This window comes from Oryza glaberrima, chromosome 2 (genome assembly GCF_000147395.1).
Source record: "Oryza glaberrima chromosome 2, OglaRS2, whole genome shotgun sequence".
NCBI classification, from domain to species: Eukaryota; Viridiplantae; Streptophyta; class Magnoliopsida; order Poales; family Poaceae; genus Oryza; species Oryza glaberrima.
The window spans coordinates 16,380,817-16,404,643 of NC_068327.1; the positions used below are offsets into that span (position 1 = coordinate 16,380,817).

The following is a 23,827-nucleotide window of genomic DNA, read 5'->3' on the forward strand; positions in this document are numbered from 1 at the left end:
ATTTGGTAAGACTCCCCTGCGAAAGACTTCATCTCCTGTGCGACACGTACGTGTCCCGTGGTTATCTCAAAGCAGATAACTCCCTCAAACCCTCCTAACGATACAACCTAACGTCCTGACGTCGTTAGCGGAGAAGACGAACGGGCGTGGTGCGGCTGCGGGGAGATGGACGAACGCGGCGTGGGAGATGAACCGGTGCTCACGGGTGAGGTGCAGCAAGTGGGTGAATCAAACCCCACACTCAGCGAAGCCAGCCAAGGTGAGAAGATGCTTGTTTTACTATCCATCTGTTGTTGATTCTTCCATATGGCCGATAGATTGATGACTTAAACTCGATTTTTCATTCGATTTGATTCCATTTGCTGTTGGTAGGAACCGGTTTTACGTTCAACTCTGTTGGTCATCATGCTATGGGTGAAAGCTCAAATTGCAATCTTGAGGGTCATACTGTAGAGTTCAGATCAGATCGTGAGAAATCTGAACAAGTTACTCAATCAATATAAAGGTAAGGCATTCTTTTTGTAATAAAGTGACTGCAGGTTGTTAGCGTACATCCGTGTAGAAGTCAACTATAAACTAATATCCAAGAAAAAATCCAATTTGATATATGCTTCTATTGTACCTATAGGCTACCAATCAGAATGCTCCTTGCGAGCAAGTGCCGAAGGTTGGCATGACCTTTCAACCTGAGGATGATGCATACAATTTCTACAATTCATATGCTAGAAGAGTGGGCTTTAGTGTACGAAAGTGCCACGTTAACTACAGAGCAGATGGCACTTTATCATCCAAGTACATGGTTTGCAGTAATGAAGGTCACAAGAACAGTAATCCAACACACCAGCCAAAGAAAGAACGTGCTTGTACAAAAACAGATTGCAAGGCTCGTGTTCAGTTCTTTATTTCCTGGGAAGGTATTTGGAAGGTGCAGAAAGTCGAATTGGCACACAATTACCCTTTTGTAAGTCCTGACAAGTCACACATGCTTAGATCACAACGGCGTATGTCAAATGCCGATGAGCATATAATTAGTATGATGCAACAAGCAGGAGTTAAGCCAGCTGAGATATTTGATTTTTTTCAACGGTGGTTAGGTGGAGATGAAAATGTGCCATTCTTACAAATGGATTGCAATAACTTTATTGGTCGAGAGCGCAAAAAGTATTTGGAAACACAAGATGCACAAACATTATTGGAGTACTTGGATAACAAACAAGCAGAAGACCCTTCTTTCTTTATTCTGTGCAGTTGGACAAAGAGGATGGTCGAATTTGTAATTTCTTCTGGACAGATGGTCAGGCCATTGCAGATTATGCTTGTTTTGAGGATGTTCTCTCCATTGACACAACATTTCAAACAAACAAGTCTGAAATGCCATTTACTCCTATTATTGGAGCAAATCATCATAGGCAAACTATTATTTTTGGAGCTGCATTATTATTCGATGTAAGTGCTGATTCATTTGTTTGGCTATTTAGAAACTTTCTGAAGGCAATGTCGGGGAAGCAACCTGAAACAATTTTCACAGATCAGTGTGCTGCAATGGCAAAGGCGATTAGGATTGTATTCCTAAACTCAAGTCACCGTCTTTGCCTATGGCATATATACCAAAATGCTGCAAAGCATCTAAGCCATGTAATCTCCAATAATCCTAATTTTCTTCATGACTTTAAAAGATGTGTGTATGAAGAAAGGTCAGTGGCACACTTTAACTTCAATTGGCAAAAGTTGATATCTGATTACCACCTTGAAGACAATTCTTGGATACAGAACTTGTATGATTTGCGTGAGAAGTGGGCCACAATACACAAGGTAGTAACTGTGGATCACAGTAAGGACGAAGCAAGAGTCACCTTTAATTCAGTTGATATGAATATATCATGTTCTTGCAGGAAGTATACCTGTCTTGGTAAGTGTATTTTCCTGACATATTCCCCATTCTAGTTGGGATTAATATTTCACCTCTAACATATTCTGAATCATGTAGGTATTTTATGCAAGCATGTACTACGGATCTTCAACCACAACAGTATTATTGTTTTACCTCCTCAGTATATATTGAGTAGATGGACAAAATATGCAAAAAGAGGAATCTTTACATGCAAGAGAAAAGGCCAAAGCAACAGCTTAGCATCACAAAGTACATATCTTTGCCGAAAAATGATATCTGTTACACTAAAATGTGGAGTTTCCAATGAAGTCCTCCAACACTTGGATCATGGTTTTGATAAACTGACCATAGAAGTAGAAAATTTATTAAGCAAGGTCAATCTAGATGAAAATGAAGCTCCACAATGTTTTCTTGAGTGCACAGAAGAAGTTGCAAAAGAGCGCATATCAATTAGAGCTCCTCCTCACAAAAAAGGTCCATTGCAAAAAAGATCTGGAAGTTTGCTTGACAGAGGAAAGAAAACAACAAACAAAGGTATTCTATTTTAACTTGCTTGTCTTTTATTTTTTTTCATTTTCATCGAGTTCATTAAGTACCAATTTTGCCTTATGAACTTTGCAGGAGAAGAAACCACACAGCCATCAAACATAAATATAGCTGGAGCTTCGCAGCCAACTGTAAGATCAATAAGAATTAAATCTCCATCATAATGCGAGCGTACTTTAAAAATTTTCTTGTTTTCCTACAATATGAAAAGGTTCAGGAACCACTTGACTCAAATATTGTGATGCCATTTGGTGACATTTCGAGGATGTTCGTTCCGCCAATTCGAGGAGAATTCACAAATCTATTATTTCAAGCTCATCATGAAACTACTGCAGCAGCATCAGCTTCTCGGCGTTTAGAGTTTGAAAATCAAGACCCCAATTCATCGACATCTTATGACTGATGTTAGAATCATTTTGACTTTGTCAGAGACACGAGCATCAAAATCTTTCCACTTTGTCAGAGACACGAGTATCAAAATCAAACTTTGCAAGTTCTGTTGTCTTGTTATTTTGGGTTTTTGCATATGGATATTAAGACATCTTCTAATCTGATGAAATTCTGTACTGCTTCACTGTTGGAGCTTGTTATCTTAATTCCCAATTTATATAATCGCCAATAGTCAAGTTTGTTACCGGAGCTTCAATAGCAGAGCTCTGTAATTAATTTATCTAATCACCATACGAGCTCACTATATGTATGATGCTGAAGATGCCACTATCAGGAGTCATGGCTGTATCATCTCATGCCGCCGGCGCAGCCGCGGCAACGCCACAAACTCGCCGTCCCTCACGCATCGCTGGCGTCGGAGCTTCAGCCTCACATTCCTGCCCTAGCTACCGCAAGGCCGCTGCTGCCGCAGCCAGGGCTTTCGCCGCCGCCAACACTTCATCAGGAATCACCGGCGCGCCCGGGTCACCAACACTCCATCTCCCTGCAGCCGCGCCGTGCCGCGCCGGTTCGTCTTCTCTGCTAACGACGTCAGGACGTTAGGTTGTATCGTTAGGAGGGTTTGAGGGAGTTATCTGCTTTGAAATTACCACGGGACACGTGTCGCACAGAAGATGAAGTCTTTCGCAGGGGGCGTAAGACTTTCAGTCTTACCAAATTTTCACGGTTATAAATGCTGCGTGGCCATGCTCGCAGATTGCAATGCGGGTGGGGCCGCCAGTTCTAGAAGAACATTAGTGTACCATTAGTGTGTTTGAGCTAGTGGTTGCCAAGTTGGTACTATTGATCGAGAGCTCGAGAATGATTTGGTTGTAGCGTCACTGGTGACGATGGCCATGCATTGTTTCAGGAGAAGCCAACTGGTCTTTTGCTGCTGCAGCTTGGGTGAATTTTGCGGCCGCGCGCGCGCGGAGCTCATCGTCATGCAGTGCAGCTTGCATGGTCGATCCGAGGACACGATACGGCAGTGATACGCGGCTTGTGGTGCCAAGTGCCATGCGCTGGTGCGCACGTATAACTCGTGTGATAGCCCGGTTGTCGCACGTATAACTCGTGTGATAGCTCGGTTCAAACGTGTCCCGCTTCCCGCGTACGTAATGGTCGTTGATTTGCTGGGGAGAGCTGCTTTTTTTGGTGCATCAGGCGACTGGAATTAATTCCAACACTTTTGGCGCGGGGTGCAGCAGAACAACGGTTGCCGCGCGCCCAAGTTTGACTGACGACGACAAAAGGAGTGTGAGATGTGAGTTTCATGGGAAGGCCAAGTGAGGGTTAGATATGACAGAGGGTAATTATATATTTTTACAATTTCTTTCTTATTTTTGTTGTCTAAAAATAATGGAATAATGTTTCAGGTGTCTCAAAGTTAAATCTTATGGTAGTCCATCAGCAGCGATATGTTCCTGCTGTTGTAGTTAATCCATTTCCTGAATTCTCTATAGACATCTTATTCTTGTCAACTTCTCTAGAACCAATGGTCAAAAGTTTCTAGACTAGTGTACTTCTATGCATCAATGGCAGTGTTTATTCCCTTTAAACTTCCAAAAATTCTGTCACATCAAATGTTTATACACATGCATAGAGTATTAAATGTGGGAAAAATAAACAATTGCACAGTTTGCATGTAAATTGCGAGACGGATCTTTTGAGCCTAATTACGCCATGATTTGACAATGTGATGCTACAGTAAATATTTGCTAATGATAGATTAATTAGGCTTAATAAATTCATCTCGTAGTTTACAAGCGGAATCTGTAATTTGTTTTTCAAATGTGTATCCGTATACTAAAAAAAATATTTTGGCACACCAACTAAACATGGCCGATGTGTAGTAGTAGCAATAGGCAGCCAGCGGTAGTACTACTTTCTACTAATGGGGTGTTTAGATTCAGGGTGTAAAGTTTTGGCGTGTCACATCGGATATTCTATTGGGTGTCGCATGGAGTGTTCGGGCACTAATAAAAGAACTAATTACAGAGTCCGTCAGTAAACCGCGAGACGAATTTATTAAGCCTAATTATACCGTTATTAGCAAATGTTTACTGTAGCACCACATTGTCAAATCATGGAGCAATTAGGCTTAAAAGATTCGTCTCGCAAATTAGTCGCAATCTATGCAATTAGTTATTTTTTATCTATATTTAATATTTTATGCAGGTGTTCAAACGTTCGATGTGACAGGGTGAAAAATTTTGAGGTGGGATCTGAAAAGGGGCTATATTCATGAAGCTTCAAGTTTGGTTGGTTGTTCAGCCTATAAATATAGGCAACTAGTGTATGTGTAGATTGCTGATGTTTCGTCCAGGAAAGATTCGACGCCACGTCTCCAAAGTGCGTTGCCTGCGCGAGTTCTCGGAGCCAAAAGAGGGCATGCGATCTCCACTGAAGGCGAGGGAGCACGGCGCATGGAGAATGGCTGGGCGCTGCATTGTGTAGCTCGTGGCCTTAGCGTTGCGTGGCTTCACGCGGCGGCCGCCAGCCCTCCCACAATACTTGCACTGTTGTATGAAGCTTATCAGGTTCTTCGTCTACGTGGCACATGAGGAATAGCAAAAATTTGTGGCGCGCTGTGAACGCCCTAATACAAGCAAACAAGTTACAACAAGCAGCCCCATATTCAAGGCAAGCTCCACTGCATCGAGTACTCCCCTCTGTTCCCTTGGCTAGCTCCACTTCATCCAGCACTCCCCTCTGTTCCCTTGCTTACAAATATACACCAACAACAAATTAGAGCGCCCAAGTTCAAGTAGGGCGTGACGAAGTAGCTCGACGTATCGGCATTGTATATTGAAGCTATAGGTATGGCTTCAAGTTCGAGCGCCACAATGACGCGGTCTATGGTTCCTGTATTTACAAGAGAAAGTTATGATATATGGTGCATCAAGATGTGGACACTGCTACTATCAAGGATTATGGGATATTGGAAAGTACTCTTTGATGATCAGGACACAACTAACTCGGATATAACCATGGTTACCTTATGTATTAATCAACCAAAGGTGCATATGTTTTATATTAGATTTACTTGTTATATATTTGAACAAACGTTGCTACACAATGAGTTTTGTGTGTTTTCGTTTGCAGAGGTATTTGCTTGGGCAAAAGAAAAGAGACCGAGCGTAAGGAATGCATGGATGATTGAAGAAGTTGATTGGGGGACCAAACCAAGACCTTCTCCAAGTCTTCTTTTATATCACCATGTCACTTTTGGTCCATAGAAGACAAGAGATAAAGTTCTACATGTTTTGTATTCGGATTCGGGCCTCCTAACAGCATCAACTTCAAATGGACCTAGCCACTGATCTAGAAGGAATTTCAGGGCCCATGAGTACTTGTTGGAAAGCTTATGGAATCTACTTTCAGATGGTTTTGGTCCCACGTCAAAATTCATACTGAGCTGTCGGGAATCTGCAAAACAAGCCACATATCTCATCCAGTCCAAATCTGATTTGGGTTTTTGGGCCTTGTAATTGTGTCGTGGGCTTAGCCCATGAGGGTGTGCGCCCTAGGGCAACCCTAGGACGTCCCTAATCATACTTAATCAGTAGCCGTCATCGTTTAGAGCCGGGTTTTGCTTAGATTATTCTGCCAAGAATAGTTTCGCCGCTAGATCGGTTTGTAGAACACCAAATTTGAGTGCTTAATCATTCATATGCAATTGTGTTGCAATCTATCTTGTTCTTGCTTGTGTTCTTCGATTTCGCATGCAGAGATTAGCTTTCTCGGCGAGGTCAACTGGGTTTCGGCACAGTTGGTAACCAGAGGAGACGTGGTGCTGCAATTGCGGGGCTCAGTAGCGTGTTCGTTCAGAAGCCGGATCGAGTTGTGTCACGACTCTACCCAAATCGACTATTTATCAATACCTATCGGAAGATCGGGACCTAACACCCTCATCACTCTTATAGCGGAACATAATAAGTCTCTGACGGAGAATCGAATGACGGACGCCAAAGCCTTGTTCTTGATCCAATAAGGAGTTGTGGAAAGTCTATTTCCACGTATTATTGGCACCAAAAAATCCAAGGAAGCATAGGATAAGTTGAAAGAGGAGTTTTAAGGATCTCAGAAGTTACTTGCAGTGAAGCTTCAAACTTTGAGAATGCAATTTCAGAATTTACAAATGAAGGCGTCAGAAAAGGTAAAAGACTATTTCTCAAGACTTATTAAGATCGTTAATCAGATGCGCCTCTATGGTGAGGATATTAAGGATCAAAAGGTCGTGGATAAAAATTTTAATCAGTCAGCCTAAAAAATACGAGTACATTGTTGCTGCTATTGAGGAGTCGAAAGACTTGTCGACTCTCACAATTCAGCAACTAATGAGCTCGTTGGAATCTTATGAAGAAAGAAAGCTTCAACGAGAAGGGAACTTCGTTGAAAACGCATTTCAATCAAAGTTGAGCTTCAGGCCTCAAAACTTAAGGTTTTGCGGGAATTTTCAGAAAAATGGATTTCCAATGCAAGATCGTGGTTGTTTTCAAAAAAAAAAAGGATTTTCCAAGTAGAACATGATGCAGAAGGAAGACAATCAAGAAAGAATAGAAAAAGTTACATCTAGTTCAAATTTGTGGTGTGACATTTCCCAAAATCTAGTCATACTACAGATATGTCCTGGAAGAAAATGACCTGCAACAAGTGCAAAGGAAAGGGTCATATTGCAAAATATTGCAGAACTCGAGAAATTAATCGGGCTAATTTTTCCCAAGAAAAGGAAAAATATGAAGAAATGATTTTCTCTTGTCGTACTGCTTAAGAAGAAAAGGATAATGTTTGGGTTATTGACAGTGGTTGTACAAACCACATGGCTGCTGATCCAAATTTATTTCAAGAAATAGATTCATCATATCATGCAAAGATTCACATGGGTATTGAATCTATATCCCAAAGTGAAAAGAAAGGTACGGTTGCTGTCCAAACAGCAGACCGTCCAAAATTTATAAAGGATGTCTTGCCGGTACCCGATTTTAAGCAAAATTTGCTAAGTATTTGGCAGCTTCTAGAACACAGGTATGCAGTTTATTTTGAGGAATTTTCTTGCAAAATATTGGATCGTAAAAATAACCGTCTGGTTGCAAAATAAATATGGGGACGAACATAAATTTTTTGTTGAAGATAAATCATCCTACTTAAATGGCTCTCAGAAGTGAAGTTGATATTTCTAATCTATGGCACAAGAGGATGGGTCATCTTAGTTACAGAGCACTAAAGCTACTCAAGACTAAAGGTATGGTACAAGACCTTCTATTTATTACACTGAAGTTTGACCCATGTGGGTTGTGTAATTGGAAAACAAATTAGAACTACCTTTCCACATAGTGGAGCTTGGAGAGCAAATGCACCATTGGAACTAGTACACACTGATATAGTTGGTAAAGTGCCAACAATGTCACAAGGAGAAAATTGATATTTTATCACATTTATCGATGATTATACAAGAATGATCTGGGTATATTTTCTAAAAGAAAAATCAGCGGCCCTCAATACATTCAAAAAATTCAAGTCTATGGTGGAAATTCAGAGTAATCGAAAAATTAAAGTGTTATGCAGCGATCAAGGAGGAGAATATATCTCAATAAAATTTGAGAAATATTGTGAAAATGCTTGCATCCGAAGACAGTAAACGGCTGGCTATAGTGCTCAACAAATGGAGTTGCGAAAAAAAAAATCGGACAATTAATGACATTGCAAACTCTATAGTCCAAGACATAGGTACGCCTAAATCTTTCTGGGCTGAAGCAGTTAACACTGCAATTTATCATATCTTACTATAAAGTCATAATCCACTAATCCTAAAGCTCAACATGCAAAAATGCCACCTCATCATCCACTAGCAATAATATGCAATCATGCAGCATCATGTATAATTCATTGAATTCTACAAATCAACATCCAATCATCTTCCTTCACACTATTTTTCGCAATACTATATATATATATATATATATATGTGTGTGTGTGTGTGTGTGTGTGTGTGTGTGTGTGTGTGTGTGTGTGTGTGTGTGTGTGTGTGTGTGTGGATATACTATACTACAGATGGGTTGTGTTGTATTAAAACGCAACCCACCCCCTACACCCCCCATCCCCCCAGCAGAAAAAATCAAGGGCGAAGCCAGGAAAAATAGTCACCGGGGTCTACTAACTAATGATACTAACAATATATCTATAATTTGCAATGACTTAAGGCTATGCATAAGATGGAACAAAATTAACATGGCATATTATGATAAAATAAAGAGTGTTGCAGTAGCGGTTACCTCTTACATGTTACAAATCTTGTCTACGGTTCCTATCCTCCATCTTGTGAAAGCGAACAACCACATCATTGATTGGAATTGATGCTAGCATTTCCGGTTCGACGAAACATATGATACAATCATTCATGAATTGATCACCAATACGATTCCGTAGAGTTGTCTTCACAATTTTCATTGCTGAAAAGCTCCTCTCCACTGATGCAGTGGCAATAGGAAGAACTAGTACTAGCTTGAGGAGCTGATACACTAAAGGAAAACCAAGATGTTTCCCTGTATCCACCATCAGTTTAGCAAGCTCAGAAATACTCTTCAATTTGGCAAATCTTTCATCAGCTCGTACATTATCAATATAAAAATGGAGCTCACGATCAAGATCCCTCAACTGTGTTGAATCAAAATCATCAGGGTATGACTTAGCCAACTCTATCAAGCTCTCAACGCTAAAAGAATCAAAAGAATTCCTAGGATTAAAGGCAGCGATGTTGGTGAGCAATTCAGAATTGACCTCATTGAAACAATCATTAAACTCTGTAAGCTGCAAGTCCATAATAGGATTCAAGCAATCATATCGATAATGTTGATAGTTGGTACGGTTTGTCTTGTGTCTTGGTTTATGCCGATCAATATAGTCTTCGTCCATATCCAACTTAGGAAGTCCATGTTCTTCGCAAAACGAGTATATGGTCTCCAACAGAGAATCCCAACCATCATCTCTAATTTGCTGAAATTTTTGCTTAGTTAATTTAACCTCTACCATTGCCTCCAAGATATCTTTATCTTTCCTTTGCAATGATAGTGATAAAGAATTTGCATGCCCTAAAATAAGCAACATTAAGTGTAAGTGGAAAACAAAGTCAAAGTCTTTGAGATAGTCCATAAGACCACGAGCTTGACGCCTCTTTGCATTTGGACCTTCTTTTTCAACATATTGGAGCACTTGAATAACATCAGCAAACAAATTATTTAGGCTCTTGAGAGTTTTATAGTGAGAACCCCACTGTGTGTCACCAGCTCTTTGGAGGGACTGCTCTTGATTTAATCCAGTTCCAGTACTCAACTGTCCACTTCCTATAGCCTTTGTAACTCTCTCTTGCTGACTTTCTCGAATCATATCCTTCCTTTTGCAAGAAGCTCCAACAACAGTGAGCAACAGGGCTATCATGTCAAAAAAGTCACTAGCATCATCATTCTTTTTAGCCATTGCGACAATAACCAACTGCAATTGATGAGCAAAGCAATGGATATAATATGCCGAGCTATTCTCTCTTTGGATTAAAGCTCTTAAACCATTAAATTCACCCCTCATGTTGCTGGCTCCGTCGTAACCTTGCCCTCTTATTTGTTTTAAGCTTAATCCATACTTACCAAATAGAATATCAATATTAGATTTGAGACATGAAGCTGATGTCTCCTTCACATGAACAACAGCAATAAGTCTCTCTGTTATTAATCCAAACTTGTCGACGTACCGCAAAACTACTGCCATCTGTTCCTTCCCAGACACATCAGCTGACTCATCTACCAACAAACAGAACACATCACCACCAATTTCTTCAATGATAGATTTCACTATGATCTGCATAAAAAAATTCATTAGCTTATCATGTTAAAATGGCCATGAAAGATAATATCATTTATGTAGAATTAATTAAAATACAACTTTCCCTCACCTCAGCAAAACAATTCACAATATCCTTTTGAATTTCTGAAGCCACCATTTGACAATTTGCAGGTGCATTCCTTAGAACAACCTTCTTTATTTTCTCATTCTGCTCTGCCAAAACATATACCAACTCTCTAAAATTTCCCTTGTTTTTAGAATCTTTCGATTCATCATGGCCACGAAAAGCTAGCCCTTGATGCAATAAGTACCTTGCAGCAGTAATTGAATTATTCAATCTAATAAGATACTCTTCTTTACTGACATTGCGCTGCTTGTTGAAGCCAGCAGCAATTGATTGGTTAGGCTTCAGCAAATTGTTACATCTTTTCACTGCAGTGTTATGAAAACTATCACATCGTTTGCCTACATGATCTCGAAGCCTTTCTGATTTGTTCCAGCCATCCCAACCATCTCTTGCAAATGCATCATTCCCACCTTGGCCCTCATTACAATCTCTGAACAAGTAGCAATATAAGCAAAAACACTTATCCACCTTCTCGCTATACTCTAGCCAATCATATGTCTTGAACCATTCAGGATTGCATCGACGTGACTGGCTTGCAATAATTTTCTGTGGATAATTAAAACCAGGTGGTGGTCTAAAAGGACTTCTAAGCAAATACTTTCGCCTTATCTCATCTTGTAGCTTTTGGCCTATGTAATCTGATATTTTCCTTCTATCCGCTGGATCATAAGGAAGCTCATCAAAATTTACTTGATTTCGTGAGATACGCGAAGTAGGATTGGTTGCTGTACAACCAGCATTTGATGTGTCAGCTCTTCTACAATTTGCTCCACCACAATTCTCATTATCACCATGACAATTCTCATTAGCACCACGAGGGGGTGTTTTTCTTTTCAAGAATCGATCCATCATAGTTTGCTTGCCTATTAAATAATTATTAAACAATAATGATCATGAACACAATTAAACAATATAGACAACAAATGCACAAGCACCCACTCTTATCAAAACCACTAATTTCTTACCATCCATTATGCTGGGAAGAAAATTTTTCTGAATATATGATTCAATATTTCAATCCTCCTCGTTCATGAAGATCACTCCATCAAGCCATGTAACACAGTAACAGAATACAGAAGTCTGAATAAATTGAAAAGTGCATATTTCAGAACCCTAAATTCCTAAGATTAGGTTTCAGAGATGAGAAACCAAGAAATTGGGATAGTCCCCACAAAAAGAAAAAATGGGATAGGGATACTTACCTGATGTCCTGATCAAACAGCAAAACCTCGCAGCTTGCCTGCTCACGCTCGCCGTCGCGGCGTTGCTGATCGCCCGATCCTCGTCTTGACGTCTTCAATCTTCACCAGTTCGCCCGTTCGCTGCCCGTCCGGCCGTCCTGCCCACTCGTGCGTCGTGCCTCTGCCTTGCCTAGATGTGCGACTCGAGAAGATCTGAAGACGAGAAGTCGAGACTCTGTAATTACTAGAAAACGAATATACGATATCTAAACAGGGGAATTTGTGGGGACTAGTGGGAGTAGTGGGCTGCCAGCCTTGTGGGCTCAAATCCAAGCGTTTTCTCATTATGTGGGCTGGGCTGATCTAGCTTTGATATTAATTTGTTTGTTGTACCATTACTGCTAATCACAATCTGGGCTTTAACTAATTAATTCTACTGGGGTCTAATATTTTTTTGACCGGGGTCAGTGCCGGTAAAATAGAGGGGGTATAACACGTTTGTTGAAAATCGTCGGGGTCTATCGACCCCGATCCTTTGCTGTGGCGTCGCCCCTGACCAGTGGTGCTCCGCCGCTTTCGGTGGCTGGGTCGCCGAGGTTCCGCGTGTACGACGTGGACTTTGGGTTCGGGAGGCCGGCGAAGGTGGACGTCGTGTCCGTGGCAAAGACCGGGGCGATGTCGGTGGCGGCGGCATTGAGGTGGGCATCGCTTTGCCGCCGGAGCGGATGGAGAGGTTCCGGAGGTGCTTCGGCGAAGACGTCGCCGTCGCGTGGCCGTCGTCGTGATCCAGTGATAAGTGGCATTGAATATATGTCAATAGCGGGGCCGCCTAATGGGCGACTGGTCGCGCAGGGGCGTGGGCGCGCGCCCCGCGCCGCGCCCCGCCCCGTCGCAGGCGGCGTGGTGCATGGTGACGCCGGGGGCGAGGGCGCGGCACGCGGGTAGCAGCACGGTGGCCTGCACGGCCAGCACCGCGCCGCCATCCGGGAGCTCCGGCACGAGCGGCGCAATCTTGGAAACCTCCCTGCGAACGTCCGTGGCCAGCTCATCGAGACCGACAACGTCGTGCTCGGCGACGGTGAAGGCGACGGCGTCGCCGGGCTGGTAGAAGAGCTCGTACCGGTTGGCCTTGCCGGGCGTGAGGCGGAGGCGGCCGGCGAGCGGGTAGAAGACGTGGAGCGCGCGGGCTAGGGAGTCGACCAACCTGGACAGCGCGACGTCGACGTCACACGTCGCACCGCCGCCGTCGCCGAGGCGGTAGAAGAAGACCCGCTCGACGGGTGGGCGGATGAGCCATATCGCGTCGAGGAAGGTGAGCGGCTGAGTGGCTTCCGGCAGTGGGTTGCAGCCGGCACTGGCCGACGACGACGGCGCGACATGAGCGGTTCGCAGGACGCGGAAGCTGCCGCCGTGAGCTGGCGATGTCATTGCAGTACGTGGGTCGGCGGACCGCGGATCGAGCTCCCTGGATTCTAGATGGCTAGCGACGTAATGTGTAGTACTGTATTAGTCCCTCCCTCCCTATTTTAATGTAGAATGACAGTGTTTAGTTCTCTTCAAAATTTCAAAATTTTAAAAATTCCGTCACATCACATGTTTAGACACATGCATAAAACATTAAATATGGATGAAAAAACCAATTGTACAGTTTACATGTAACTTGCGAGACGAATCCTCTGAGCCTAATTATGTCATGATTTGACGATGTGATGCTACATTAAACATTTACTAATGACGAATTAATTAGGCTTAAAAAATTTGTCTCGCTGTTTACATGTGAAATCTGTAATTTGTTTTGTTATTAGTCTACATTTAATAATTCAAATATGTATCCGTATACTTTAAAAAAAATTTGGCACGCGAACTAAACACGCCAACATCATTGATTTTATTTTTGACCGTTCGACCATTTATATTATTTGAAAAATTTATATAATTATTATTTATTTAATTGTGAATTGATTTATCATCAAATGTTAGCCAGTATTCCTGCAAGTTGAATTTAGTGCACAGATTGACTGCCCCATCACGAGATGTGTACTGCTTCTTACTATTCATAGAAAAACCTGCAGATATTTTAAAACGGATGAGAGGCATAGATTAGGAGGTCCTTAATTAACAGCCTAAACGTTTTTATCAAAGGGCGATTTTGTCTTTGGAGAAAATTATGCAGTATCTCGGCCCCTCCCCTCTCGTCGTTCTTCTCCATATCCGGCACCATCGCTCGACCATCTTGTCAAAGTCACCATGGCGGCACCCACCGGCGGCGGTCCGGGTGGTCCCTGACCACCAAAAAAAAATTAGCGACCCAATATGATTTTTTTGGGTAAAAAAGAAAAAGAAAAAAAAATCCCGTGAGGCTGAAGCTTCCAAACGAATTAAGCGACGCCGTTTCCGCTCCCTCTTCGCTACCGCGACTCCATCTCCTTCTCCTCGCGCGATTGTAGCAGCGGCGCCATCACGCGTGCATAGCGCGGCGATTTGTTGCTGGCTGCTCCTTCTCTTCCCTACTTCCTGGGGATCAAGTGACGATGGGCCAACAACGTACAAGCAAAGAAGCAAGAGGGCGCCGGAGTGCTTGCGGCTGCGGCGGCCGACGACGACGTGCAGTGATCAGCGCCTGCATGTAGGGCATTGGCCAACTGGGATCTGCGCGAGCTGCAAGGGAAGGAACCAACAAAGAGCACTAGGGCAGGTGATAATTAATTACTCCTACTGATTAGCAGATTAGAACCATATTAGGCATTCAATTTTCAGTTTTGACCCAACTCATACATCTAAAATTCTACTATTGTATTATAGATGTAGATGTAGATTCTTAAAACATAACAACAGATGTAGATATTTCATCTCATTTTCAGAAACATGCAAAAAAAAAATGCTTCTGAATATCCTTTCCGAGTTATGACAGAAGAGTATACTCTAAACAAGATACGGAAGAAGTGGATCTATTACCTATATTTATATTTTATATATTAACATTATTATATTCAAGATGTTTAAAATTTTTTATAAGTCGGACCACCCATACCTTAAATTTTAGATACGCCACTGATAGCACTACCCACGAACAAAACTGTTGTAGTCGCTAGTGTCTACATGGATCCCGTTGTCGTGGTTAGAACTGCAGATTGATCCCAACAATCAACAGATCAATCCTTTGGCTAGCACAAGATATATCTGGACTGGGAGTTCGTACTCAAGACGCCCACATAATTAAGCCCTATTACTTTTCCTTCACTGTCGTCTCATCTACGATATTTGCTTTGAAATACCTTGATTCGGTTGCTTCAATGGCAGTACGGTTAAGTAATCCGGTCAGTTATCGATTCTGGACCAGCATCGCCATGAATTGGAAGAAGCTTGGATGGCAGTTTAAGTGGAGAGAGAGAGATAGAGGAGAAAATAAAATATCAGGGTAAGTGAACGAACACATTGATTCTTGCTTGCTCGACCCATGGTGCTGTGCCAACAATTGCCGTTGCTTAACTTTTCGATGCATTTCGTACACGATAATGATTGCAGCTTGGAATGCATGCATATTTCATTTTTAGTTTGTTTCAGATTATCAGGTGATGATCGATTTGTTTTTGTGATGCGATGCAAATGCAATAGAGATCTTGTTGTGCTGCGATGCAAATGCAATAGAGATCGCTGTTGTTAATTAGTGGTTTTCAGTTTGTGAAAAGTTGCCGGTGATCAGTGTTGGTGTGGGCTCCGGACTTATAGGATCGGAGATAACTCCCTCAAGGATGAAACTACCCTCCCTAAATGAAGTTTACACTATCCTTCTAATCTGGTCATCTTCTTTAAAAATTGTGTAGTTTTTAATACATTGAAGAGCATAGAAGCACATCACATATTTATATTTGCACAAAAATTTTGAATAAGACGAATGGTCAAACGTTGGTCCAAAAGTCAACGGCGTCGTACATTAAAATAGGGAGAGAGTATAATTTATAGGGAAAATAGCAAAAACCAAGTAAAAGTCGCTTCAAGTTTGATATTTTATCACAAATTATTTGTTGCAAATAATCATTCGGACTTGGTTTTGTTGAAAAACCACCTAAGTGCACACGTGCTTAACCAAATCAATATGTTTTCATAATTGTGAACCGTCAATATGGTTTTACCAAAATTAAATAGCTTTAAAAGTATAGCCTTAACACTTATTTTAATTTGACAAATAGAATTGCTTATGAGAGTTCAAACATTGTTACACCGAGGTTCTCAATTTGTAGAAAAAGATTTCAATGACAAATGAAAAATAAATATAATGCAAACATTAGAAAAAGATTGAAGCGGCTAGCTTAACCTGTGGTGGTCTATATCAGCGACAATGGGGTGATCCGGTTAAGCACGTACGCTATGCGGTTTTTATAACAAAACCAAATTGGTCAAGTATTTACAACAAAATGACTTATGAAATCAAATGTCAAACTCAAGTGATTTTAACAAGGTGGGGCAGATTTCTGGTCGCCTGACTCTTGCCCTCTCGTGTGCTGCGCGATGATGGTAGGGAGGGAGGAGAAGAGTAAGGAGTTAGAGTTGGAAGTAATGCTAACCCAACAGTGGAAAAGTGATTTCATCCCTCAAAGGGATATCCTCTTATTTTGTGCATGCCATCTAAATAGTCATCAAAAAGTTTGAAAAAAATTGGCAACATAGATTAATATGAAATATATCACTCCAGAAACATGCACGTTTAAATTAAACTTCTACAAGTCGTAAAAAAACAACAAATATAGCTGAGAATGTACGATAACTATTTCAGTTTATTTTGTTCTTTTGCTACAACTTGTAGAAGTTGAATTTGGTCTTGGATGTTTGTGGAGTGATATATTTCATATTAATCTATATTGTTATTTTTTTCAAATTTTGTAATAACTATTTAGATAACATGCAAACAACGAGAGAATATCCCCTCGAGGAATGAAAATACACATCCAACCAACAGTCTAAAATTTGCTAGAATTAGAAGAGTGTTTTCTATCAAATGTCAAATAAATAGTCCCATGTATATGTTCTTTTTTTTAGAATTACACACTACAACGCAGATACTCACAACGCACGCACACTTACCCCTATGAACACACGCAGGCAAACCCTACCCCTATGAGCATCTTCGAAGACAGGGCTGGTAAATCTTGGAGATTGACGAAGTCACCACAGGTGCCTCGCTGTCGACGGATACGTCGCCTACCACTGAAAGCACAATACCATTAAATCCTGGAAAAGCCGGTAGTGCTAAAACTGGCACCTATAGGCCTTTTCTCACCTCCGTAGGTTGAAATCACAAAACACCGACACCTTTAAGTAATTATAGGTGTCGGCTCTAAATAAAAACTGACACCCATTCTATTTTGTGTCGGTTTTAAAAAAACCGGAACCTATAATATTAAAAACCGACACCTATAATAAATTATAGGTGCAAACCGGCACCTACGAATTTAGCCGAGCTGGTAGGCCCCACTACGATGCGTCGAGGAGATAAGGTCCTTAGCGTCCACTTGCACAGTCGTACTCTCTCGATTTCTCTCATTCTCTCCGCTCTCTCTCCCCTCTCTCTCGAGCACCCTCTCTCTCTCTCGAAGGTGGAGGCGGCGGTGGAGGAGCGGCGTGCGGTGGCTCATCTCTCACTTGCTGTCCTCTCTCTCGCTGCCCGCGGCCGGCGGCGGTCATGCCCTCCCCTCCGCCAGATCTAGGGAGGGGCGGCCCAGCGGCGGCCGCGGTGGGAGGCGGCATGCGGCGGCAGAGGGGAGGGGGGATGTGGCGGCGGGATGAGAGGCGGTGGCAGCCTGGCGGCGGCGCCCTCCCTTCTCGACTCTCTCTCGCTGTCCTCTCTCTCGCAGGGATGAGAGGCGGTGGTTGGTTGGCAGTGGCCACGCCCTCCCCTCCACCAAATCCGGGGAGGGGCGTCCCAGCGGCGGCCACGGCGGGAGGCGGCATGCAGCGGCGCCCTCCCTCCTCTCTTTCTGTGATGATTTTCTGTGATGTTCTTCAATGTTAGTGAATGATTTCTATGAAAGATTTATGTGATGTTCTTCAATGTTTCTTGTTATGTGATGTTGTTTGATTGGGAATTGAGGATTGTAATTGATTTGGAGTTCTGTGATGCGGGGTGGATGAGCTCGATGCATCGAGCCTTTTTTTTTTTGGCTCGCAAATGGTTTTAAAGATGCTAGTTTTTAAAACGGAATTGGTGCCCGATCACTCTTTAGTGCCGCCTCCATAATGCAGGTTGGGAAAACCAACACTTTAAGGGGTTTCCCAACCAGCACTATTCATGTGTTCTGTGGTAGTGTTAACAAACACGTCATAAATGGTTACAATACGATACTAATCCTTTTCAAATATGACCACCACAAACAACAGAAAGTTGATACAATTTAACTTACAGATTCAAAGTTAAATTACACTAGTATAGCTGGTATAGCGCTGACCAGCTACTCTCTACCAATAGATATTCAATGCCCCGACGACGACAGCCACGCGATATCATCGCCAAAGCACCTCCGCAACCTCACCATCTGCTCCGGTGACAAAGCGATGCCCACCTCAATCTCAATGCCACCGGAGCAGCCGCCACGGCCCTCCGCCACCGACATCGCGCCGGTCTTCGCCACGGACACGACGTCCACCTTCGCCGGCCTCCCGAACCCACGCCGTACACGCGGAACCTTGGCGACCCACTACGCTGGGTAGGGCTACCTGTGACGGGCCCAAAGTGTCACCTCTGACGGATATAGCTCTGGTCAGAGATTAGTGGTCACTGATGACTCTCCTCACCTTTGACGGGTGTAGACCTGTCAGTGGTGAAGGCTACCTGTGACGGACCACATATAAAACCCGTCACAGGTGACTGTTATCTAAAACGACCCATTAATTTGTGGCCCGTCACTGATGTCTTTAACCCAGCAAAAAAAAATAAAAGAAGCAGCGTGCAACCCGTCACTGGTGTGAAAAACAAACAAAAAAAAATGGTGCACGCTGCTGTGGTGGTGCTCGTTGTCACAGGCTCAGAGTTGCTTTGCTCACATTCATCATCACACAAAAAATTCAAACCGATAGATCTCATATAGAAGTATTCACACAAAGTGGATGGCAAGAATTTCTCAATGCACAGACAACAATATCATATCAATGCAAAAGTATAGGGGGTGAGAGGGGCACACCGCACACCGGCGACAGATCTGGCGACCGGCAGGCGAGGGATGGCAGCCATGGCGACCGACCACATCGGCGGGGAAGAAAGGGTGGAGGCGCTGGCGGCCGGGAGGTGGGGGAGGCGTCGATGGCTAGATCCGTGTCCTAGAGGCCAGATCCATGTCCCGGAGGCAGACTCGGCGGTTGTCGTCGGTGGTCATCATCGTCATCGCTCGAGCTTGGCGCCGGTGACCCCAAGCTCCTGGAGGCCGGCGGTCGGGGATGGAGATGGCCCCCGCCGGTCGGGGATGGAGGCCGCGGCGCTGCCGCCCACCTCCTCCTCACCTCTGCACGCCGTCGAGCCCTCCTCACCGCTGCCACGCATCGCTGAGCCACACACCAGATCGGAAATAAGAGAAGGGGGAGGAGGAGAGAAAGAAGCGGGAGGAGGATGTGGGTACCGCCGCCACCGCTCGCCGCCTAGCGCCGCCGCACCACCTCGCCGCTTTGCCTCGGTACCACCGCTGCCGCCCAGCGCCGCCACCGCCATGCGCCGCCGCACCGCCTTGTCGTTGCGCCTCCGCACCACCGCCGCTGCCACGCGCCGCTGAGCCGTCGCCCAACGCCGCCGAACCACCGCCGCGCGTCGCCGCCGCCGCCACGCCGCCGCCTCTCTCTGGGGCCGTCGGGTCCTCCGCCGCCCCGCAAGAGCCTCCCCTCTTGTTTCTGTGAGTGTGGATAAGGGAGAGAGATCTTTTGTTTATGTGGATAAGAGAGAGTGTGTGAGGGACAGAGTGGATAAGGGAGTACATATTAGTATACTCCGCCCCTCCTCCCCACCTATGACAGGCTCCAGTGATGGGTCCGTTTGAGGTGAGTTAACCTCACCTTTGACGGTTTATAAGGATGCAACCCGTCACAGGTAACTAGTTACCTGTGACGGGCCGGATGTGGAAGCCGTCAGAGGTGAGATTTACCTCACCTTTGACGGTTTCTACTGTGGGACCGTCACAGGTGACTAGTTACCTGTGACGGGTTGCAGAAGGATGCCTCACCGATGACGGCGTCCCGTAGGACCCGTCAAAGGTGACCCTCATCACTGACCAATACTAAAGCCCGTCACAGATATGCCGTCAAAGATGTGAGGATCTGGTGTAGTGACCCCGCCACCGAAAACGGCCAGGTCATCACCTCTGTGCTGCGCTCCCTGCACCTGTCCCAGTAGCCTTGATCACATCGCATTCCTTCGTCGACGGCGGCGGCGATAATAGGCCATCCGCGCCGGCTGCGGCAATGTCCGTTCTGGGCGCCGAAGCACGTGCCCATGCAGTTCCCGAGGTACTTGTCCGGTCGACTGCCGCTGTGTCTCCCGGTCGCCCGCGGCCGCGCGCACGAGCCGCTGAGCCTGCCGCTCCCGGTCGCCGCCGCGCGCATGCCGCCGGGGCCGTCGCCGAGCGGCGCGGTGCCGCCGACCGTGCCCGCGCCAGCCGCGCTCTGGAGAGGAGAGAGAGTTGAGAGAGTGAGAGAGAATAGAGAGGTGAGAGAGTGTGAGAGAGAGTACAGAAAAGATGGATTGGGATGGGTGGATGAGATGAAATTTTGAAGTGTTGACAAAGGAAAGAGAAGAAGGATGGACTTTTTGTAGGCATGTTTTTAAGACGTTCGTACGTGAAAATTGGTTTTCACGTAAGAGGCCCACACGTAAAAATCGGCTTATTTTTACGTGCGGACCCTTAAGAGACCCGCATGTGAAAATCGATTTTCGCATACGGACGTGAAAACGGTCCGTATATAAACTAAATAGCTTCTCGTCCAGGAAAATCGTTTCTCTACTAGTGTGCAATCTCCTGCGAAAATAGATGATTTTTGTAGGCAGGCCTACGGCCATTTTCGCAGGCGACATCTCCATCTTCGTAGGCAGTGATTCATCCGCCTGCAAAAACACATTCAGCGAATAAAAAACAAAGCCGCACACGGGCGCCGCCGTAGGCCTCCCCTTCTGGCCAACGGCTCTCCTCCGTCCGCCGCTGCTCCCACAGGCGTCGTCCTCGTTGCGTCGGCGCCATCGTCTCCCACAGGCGTTGTTGTCGTCGTCGTCGTGTGTCTCCTCCTCTACCCATAAGCAGCGCCGTCATCGTCTTCGTCGTCGCGCGTCACCGTGAAAGGGAGGAGCCGAGCTGAGTCGCACCTCGCCGGGAGAAGGCGGGCGAGCCGGCGGCGGATCCACAAGCGTTGGCGCCGTTTGTCGTGGCCAGCGGCAGAGGTGGCGAGGAGCTGAGCCGGCAGTGGATTTGCTGCTGCTGGTGAACAAATGAGAGAGAGAGAGAGGAGTGGGAGGAAAATGAGTGGTGGGGAAAGGATAGGGATAAAACTTTGATATTTTTTTGTTGGCATGATTTTTTACATGTTCTACCTGCAAAAATCATATTTTCCAGACGGACCACTTAAGAGGTCCGCATACAAAAATAAAGGTTTTTTAGGCGGATCTCTTAAGTGGTCTGCTTGGAAAAATTAATTTTCGCAGGCGGAAAGAGAACTCCATCCCGGTTTACATTTTCATGGCCATTTAGCTCCGCAGGTCATATCCATTTGGAACAAAATCTATCAACATCTCAGTTGTATTATCCTCGGATCGACCAAGCTGCTCCGCATCTGTATGACGATGAGCTCCGCGCGGCCGCAAAATTCCGAAAGCAGCAGCAAAAGTCCAGTTGGTTTCTCCTCAAACAGTGCATGCAAGGCCATCGTCACCAGTGACGCTACAACCAATCAATCTCGAGCTCTCCGCCAATACAAACTTGACAACTAGTCAAACACAGCTTTCTAGAACCTTGCATGCGGCCGCATTGCGATTTGCAAGCATGGGGCATGCAGCATTTATACCGTGAGACAGAAAAATTGGACTATATAGTAGGAGTACGTCACTACGTCCTGTATAGGACTCCATCTACTCACATCAGCCACGCGCGCGGATAGCTCGCTCGCTAGCCGGGAGACATGGCGCCCGCGACACAAATGGCAGCTCCACCACCTCGCGGCGGCAGCTTCCGCGTCCTGCGCACCGCTCGCATCGCACCGTCGTCGCCCGACGGTGTCCCCTCGCTGCGCCAGCGCGCCGTCCCGCTCACCTTCCTGGACGCGATGTGGCTCCCGACCCCGCCCGTCGACCGGGTCTTCCTCTACCGCCTCGGCGCCGCCGACGACGACGTCGACGCCGTCCTGTCCCGGCTGGCTGACTCGCTGTCCCGGGTGCTCCACGTCTTCTACCCGCTCGCCGGCCGCCTCCGCCTCACTCCCGGCAAGACCAACCGGTACGAGCTCTTCTACCAGCCAGGCGACGCCGTCGCCGAGCACGACGACGGCGTCGGTGTCGACGAGCTGGCCGCGGACGACCCGAGGGAGGTCGCCAAGATCGCCCCGCTCGCGCCGGAGCTCCCGGATGGCGGCGCGGTGCTGGCCGTGCAGGCTACCGTGCTGCCCCCCGCGCGCCGCGGCCTCGCCCTCGGCGTCACCGTGCACCACGCCGCCTGCGACGGCTCGAGCTCCACGCACTTCCTCCACACCTGGGCCGCCGCCTGCGCCGGCGCTGTGGTGCTGCCGAAGCCGCCCGTCATCGACCGCACGTTCATCCGCGAACGTGAGGACCTCTACGACATCATGGTCAATCGAACGAAGGAGGAGTCTGACAAGTTCAGCTCGCCCGACGTCGCCGACAACAAGCTCCTCGCCACTTTCACGCTGTCAGGAGAGATCCTTCAGAACATCAAGGATATAGTCGCCGGCGTGGCGGCGCGCCGCGGAGCGTCGCCGCCCCCTCGGTGCACGTCCATCGTCGCGACGTTCGCCGTCATATGGCAGTGCCACATCCGCGCCGCACTAGCAAGCGACGTCGAAGCAGAGAACAACCCTCGAAACCATGGCCGTGCCCACTTCGTCTTCCCCACCGATCACCGGGCGCGGATGGAACCCCGCGTCCCCGACAAGTACCTCGGCAACTGCGTCGGGCCATGCTTCGCCTCGGCGCCCAAGAAAGAGATCGCCGCCGCCGACGCGGAGGACGGCCTCTTCACGACCTGCGCCGCGATCGCCGCCGCCATCGACGAAGGAACGAGATACGATCCCGGCTACTGGGAGAGGTGCAGGGAGCACGTCAGAGGGATGAGCACGAGCGACGGCCCGCCGCTAGCGGTGGCCGGGTCGCCGAGGTTCCGCGTGTACGACGTGCACTTTGGGTTCGGGAGGCCGACGAAGGTGGACGTCGTGTCCGTGGCGAAGACCGGGGCGATCTCGGTGGCGGAGGGCCGCGGCGGCGGCATTGAGGTGGGCGTCGGTTTGCCGCCGGAGCGGATGGAGAGGTTCCGGAGGTGCTTCACTGATGCCGTCACGTGGCTATCGTCGCCATCGTCCAGTGACACGTGACACGTGGCGCGCGGCAGGCAGGCAGGCAGGCAGGCACGTGTCGCTTGGCTTTCGTGGGCTTCGATGGGCTGCTTCCGTCAGCTATCACGTGCGTGCCCTATGTGAGCCGTCGGATGGCTTGGACGATTGATAAGTGCTGAAGGCACGCTATATGCACATGCACCCCGGACGCTTTGCTCTTTTTTTTTTAAGAGAATACCGTAGTATTGTATCGACGTATCCGTATCCCAATATCCATCCCTATTTAAAACA

General features: G+C 46.1%; 2 protein-coding genes and 1 pseudogene across 2 annotated transcripts; 1 reads left to right on the forward strand and 2 right to left on the reverse strand.

Moving 5' to 3' along the window:
- Positions 1 to 9,151: 9,151 nt before the first annotated feature.
- Positions 9,152 to 12,813, reverse strand: LOC127762544 (uncharacterized). Its single transcript, XM_052287047.1, has 6 exons — positions 12,537 to 12,813; positions 11,172 to 11,259; positions 10,893 to 11,013; positions 10,453 to 10,717; positions 10,079 to 10,278; positions 9,152 to 9,676 (listed from the first exon to the last, which is right to left on the reverse strand). The coding sequence occupies exons 1-6, from the start codon at positions 12,811 to 12,813 to the stop codon at positions 9,152 to 9,154; spliced, it is 1,476 nt and encodes a 491-aa protein (XP_052143007.1).
- Positions 12,814 to 12,823: 10 nt separating this feature from the next.
- Positions 12,824 to 13,438, reverse strand: LOC127762545 (phenolic glucoside malonyltransferase 1-like). The gene has a single exon (XM_052287048.1). The coding sequence runs from the start codon at positions 13,436 to 13,438 to the stop codon at positions 12,824 to 12,826; it is 615 nt and encodes a 204-aa protein (XP_052143008.1).
- Positions 13,439 to 22,082: 8,644 nt separating this feature from the next.
- Positions 22,083 to 23,827, forward strand: LOC127763742 (phenolic glucoside malonyltransferase 1-like; annotated as a pseudogene).

Excerpts from the sequence above, each read along its gene's own strand:
- LOC127762544 (XM_052287047.1), bottom strand. The coding sequence starts at position 12,813 with ATGCCACTTATCACTGGATCACGACGACGGCCACGCGACGGCGACGTC. Across the intron at positions 11,014-11,171 it reads CAGAAAGGCTTCGAGATCAT|GTACTTATTGCATCAAGGGC; the intron begins GTAGGCAAACGA and ends TACTGCTGCAAG. Across the intron at positions 10,718-10,892 it reads AGAATGAGAAAATAAAGAAG|ATCATAGTGAAATCTATCAT; the intron begins GTTGTTCTAAGG and ends TTTTTTATGCAG.
- LOC127762545 (XM_052287048.1), bottom strand. The coding sequence starts at position 13,438 with ATGACATCGCCAGCTCACGGCGGCAGCTTCCGCGTCCTGCGAACCGCT.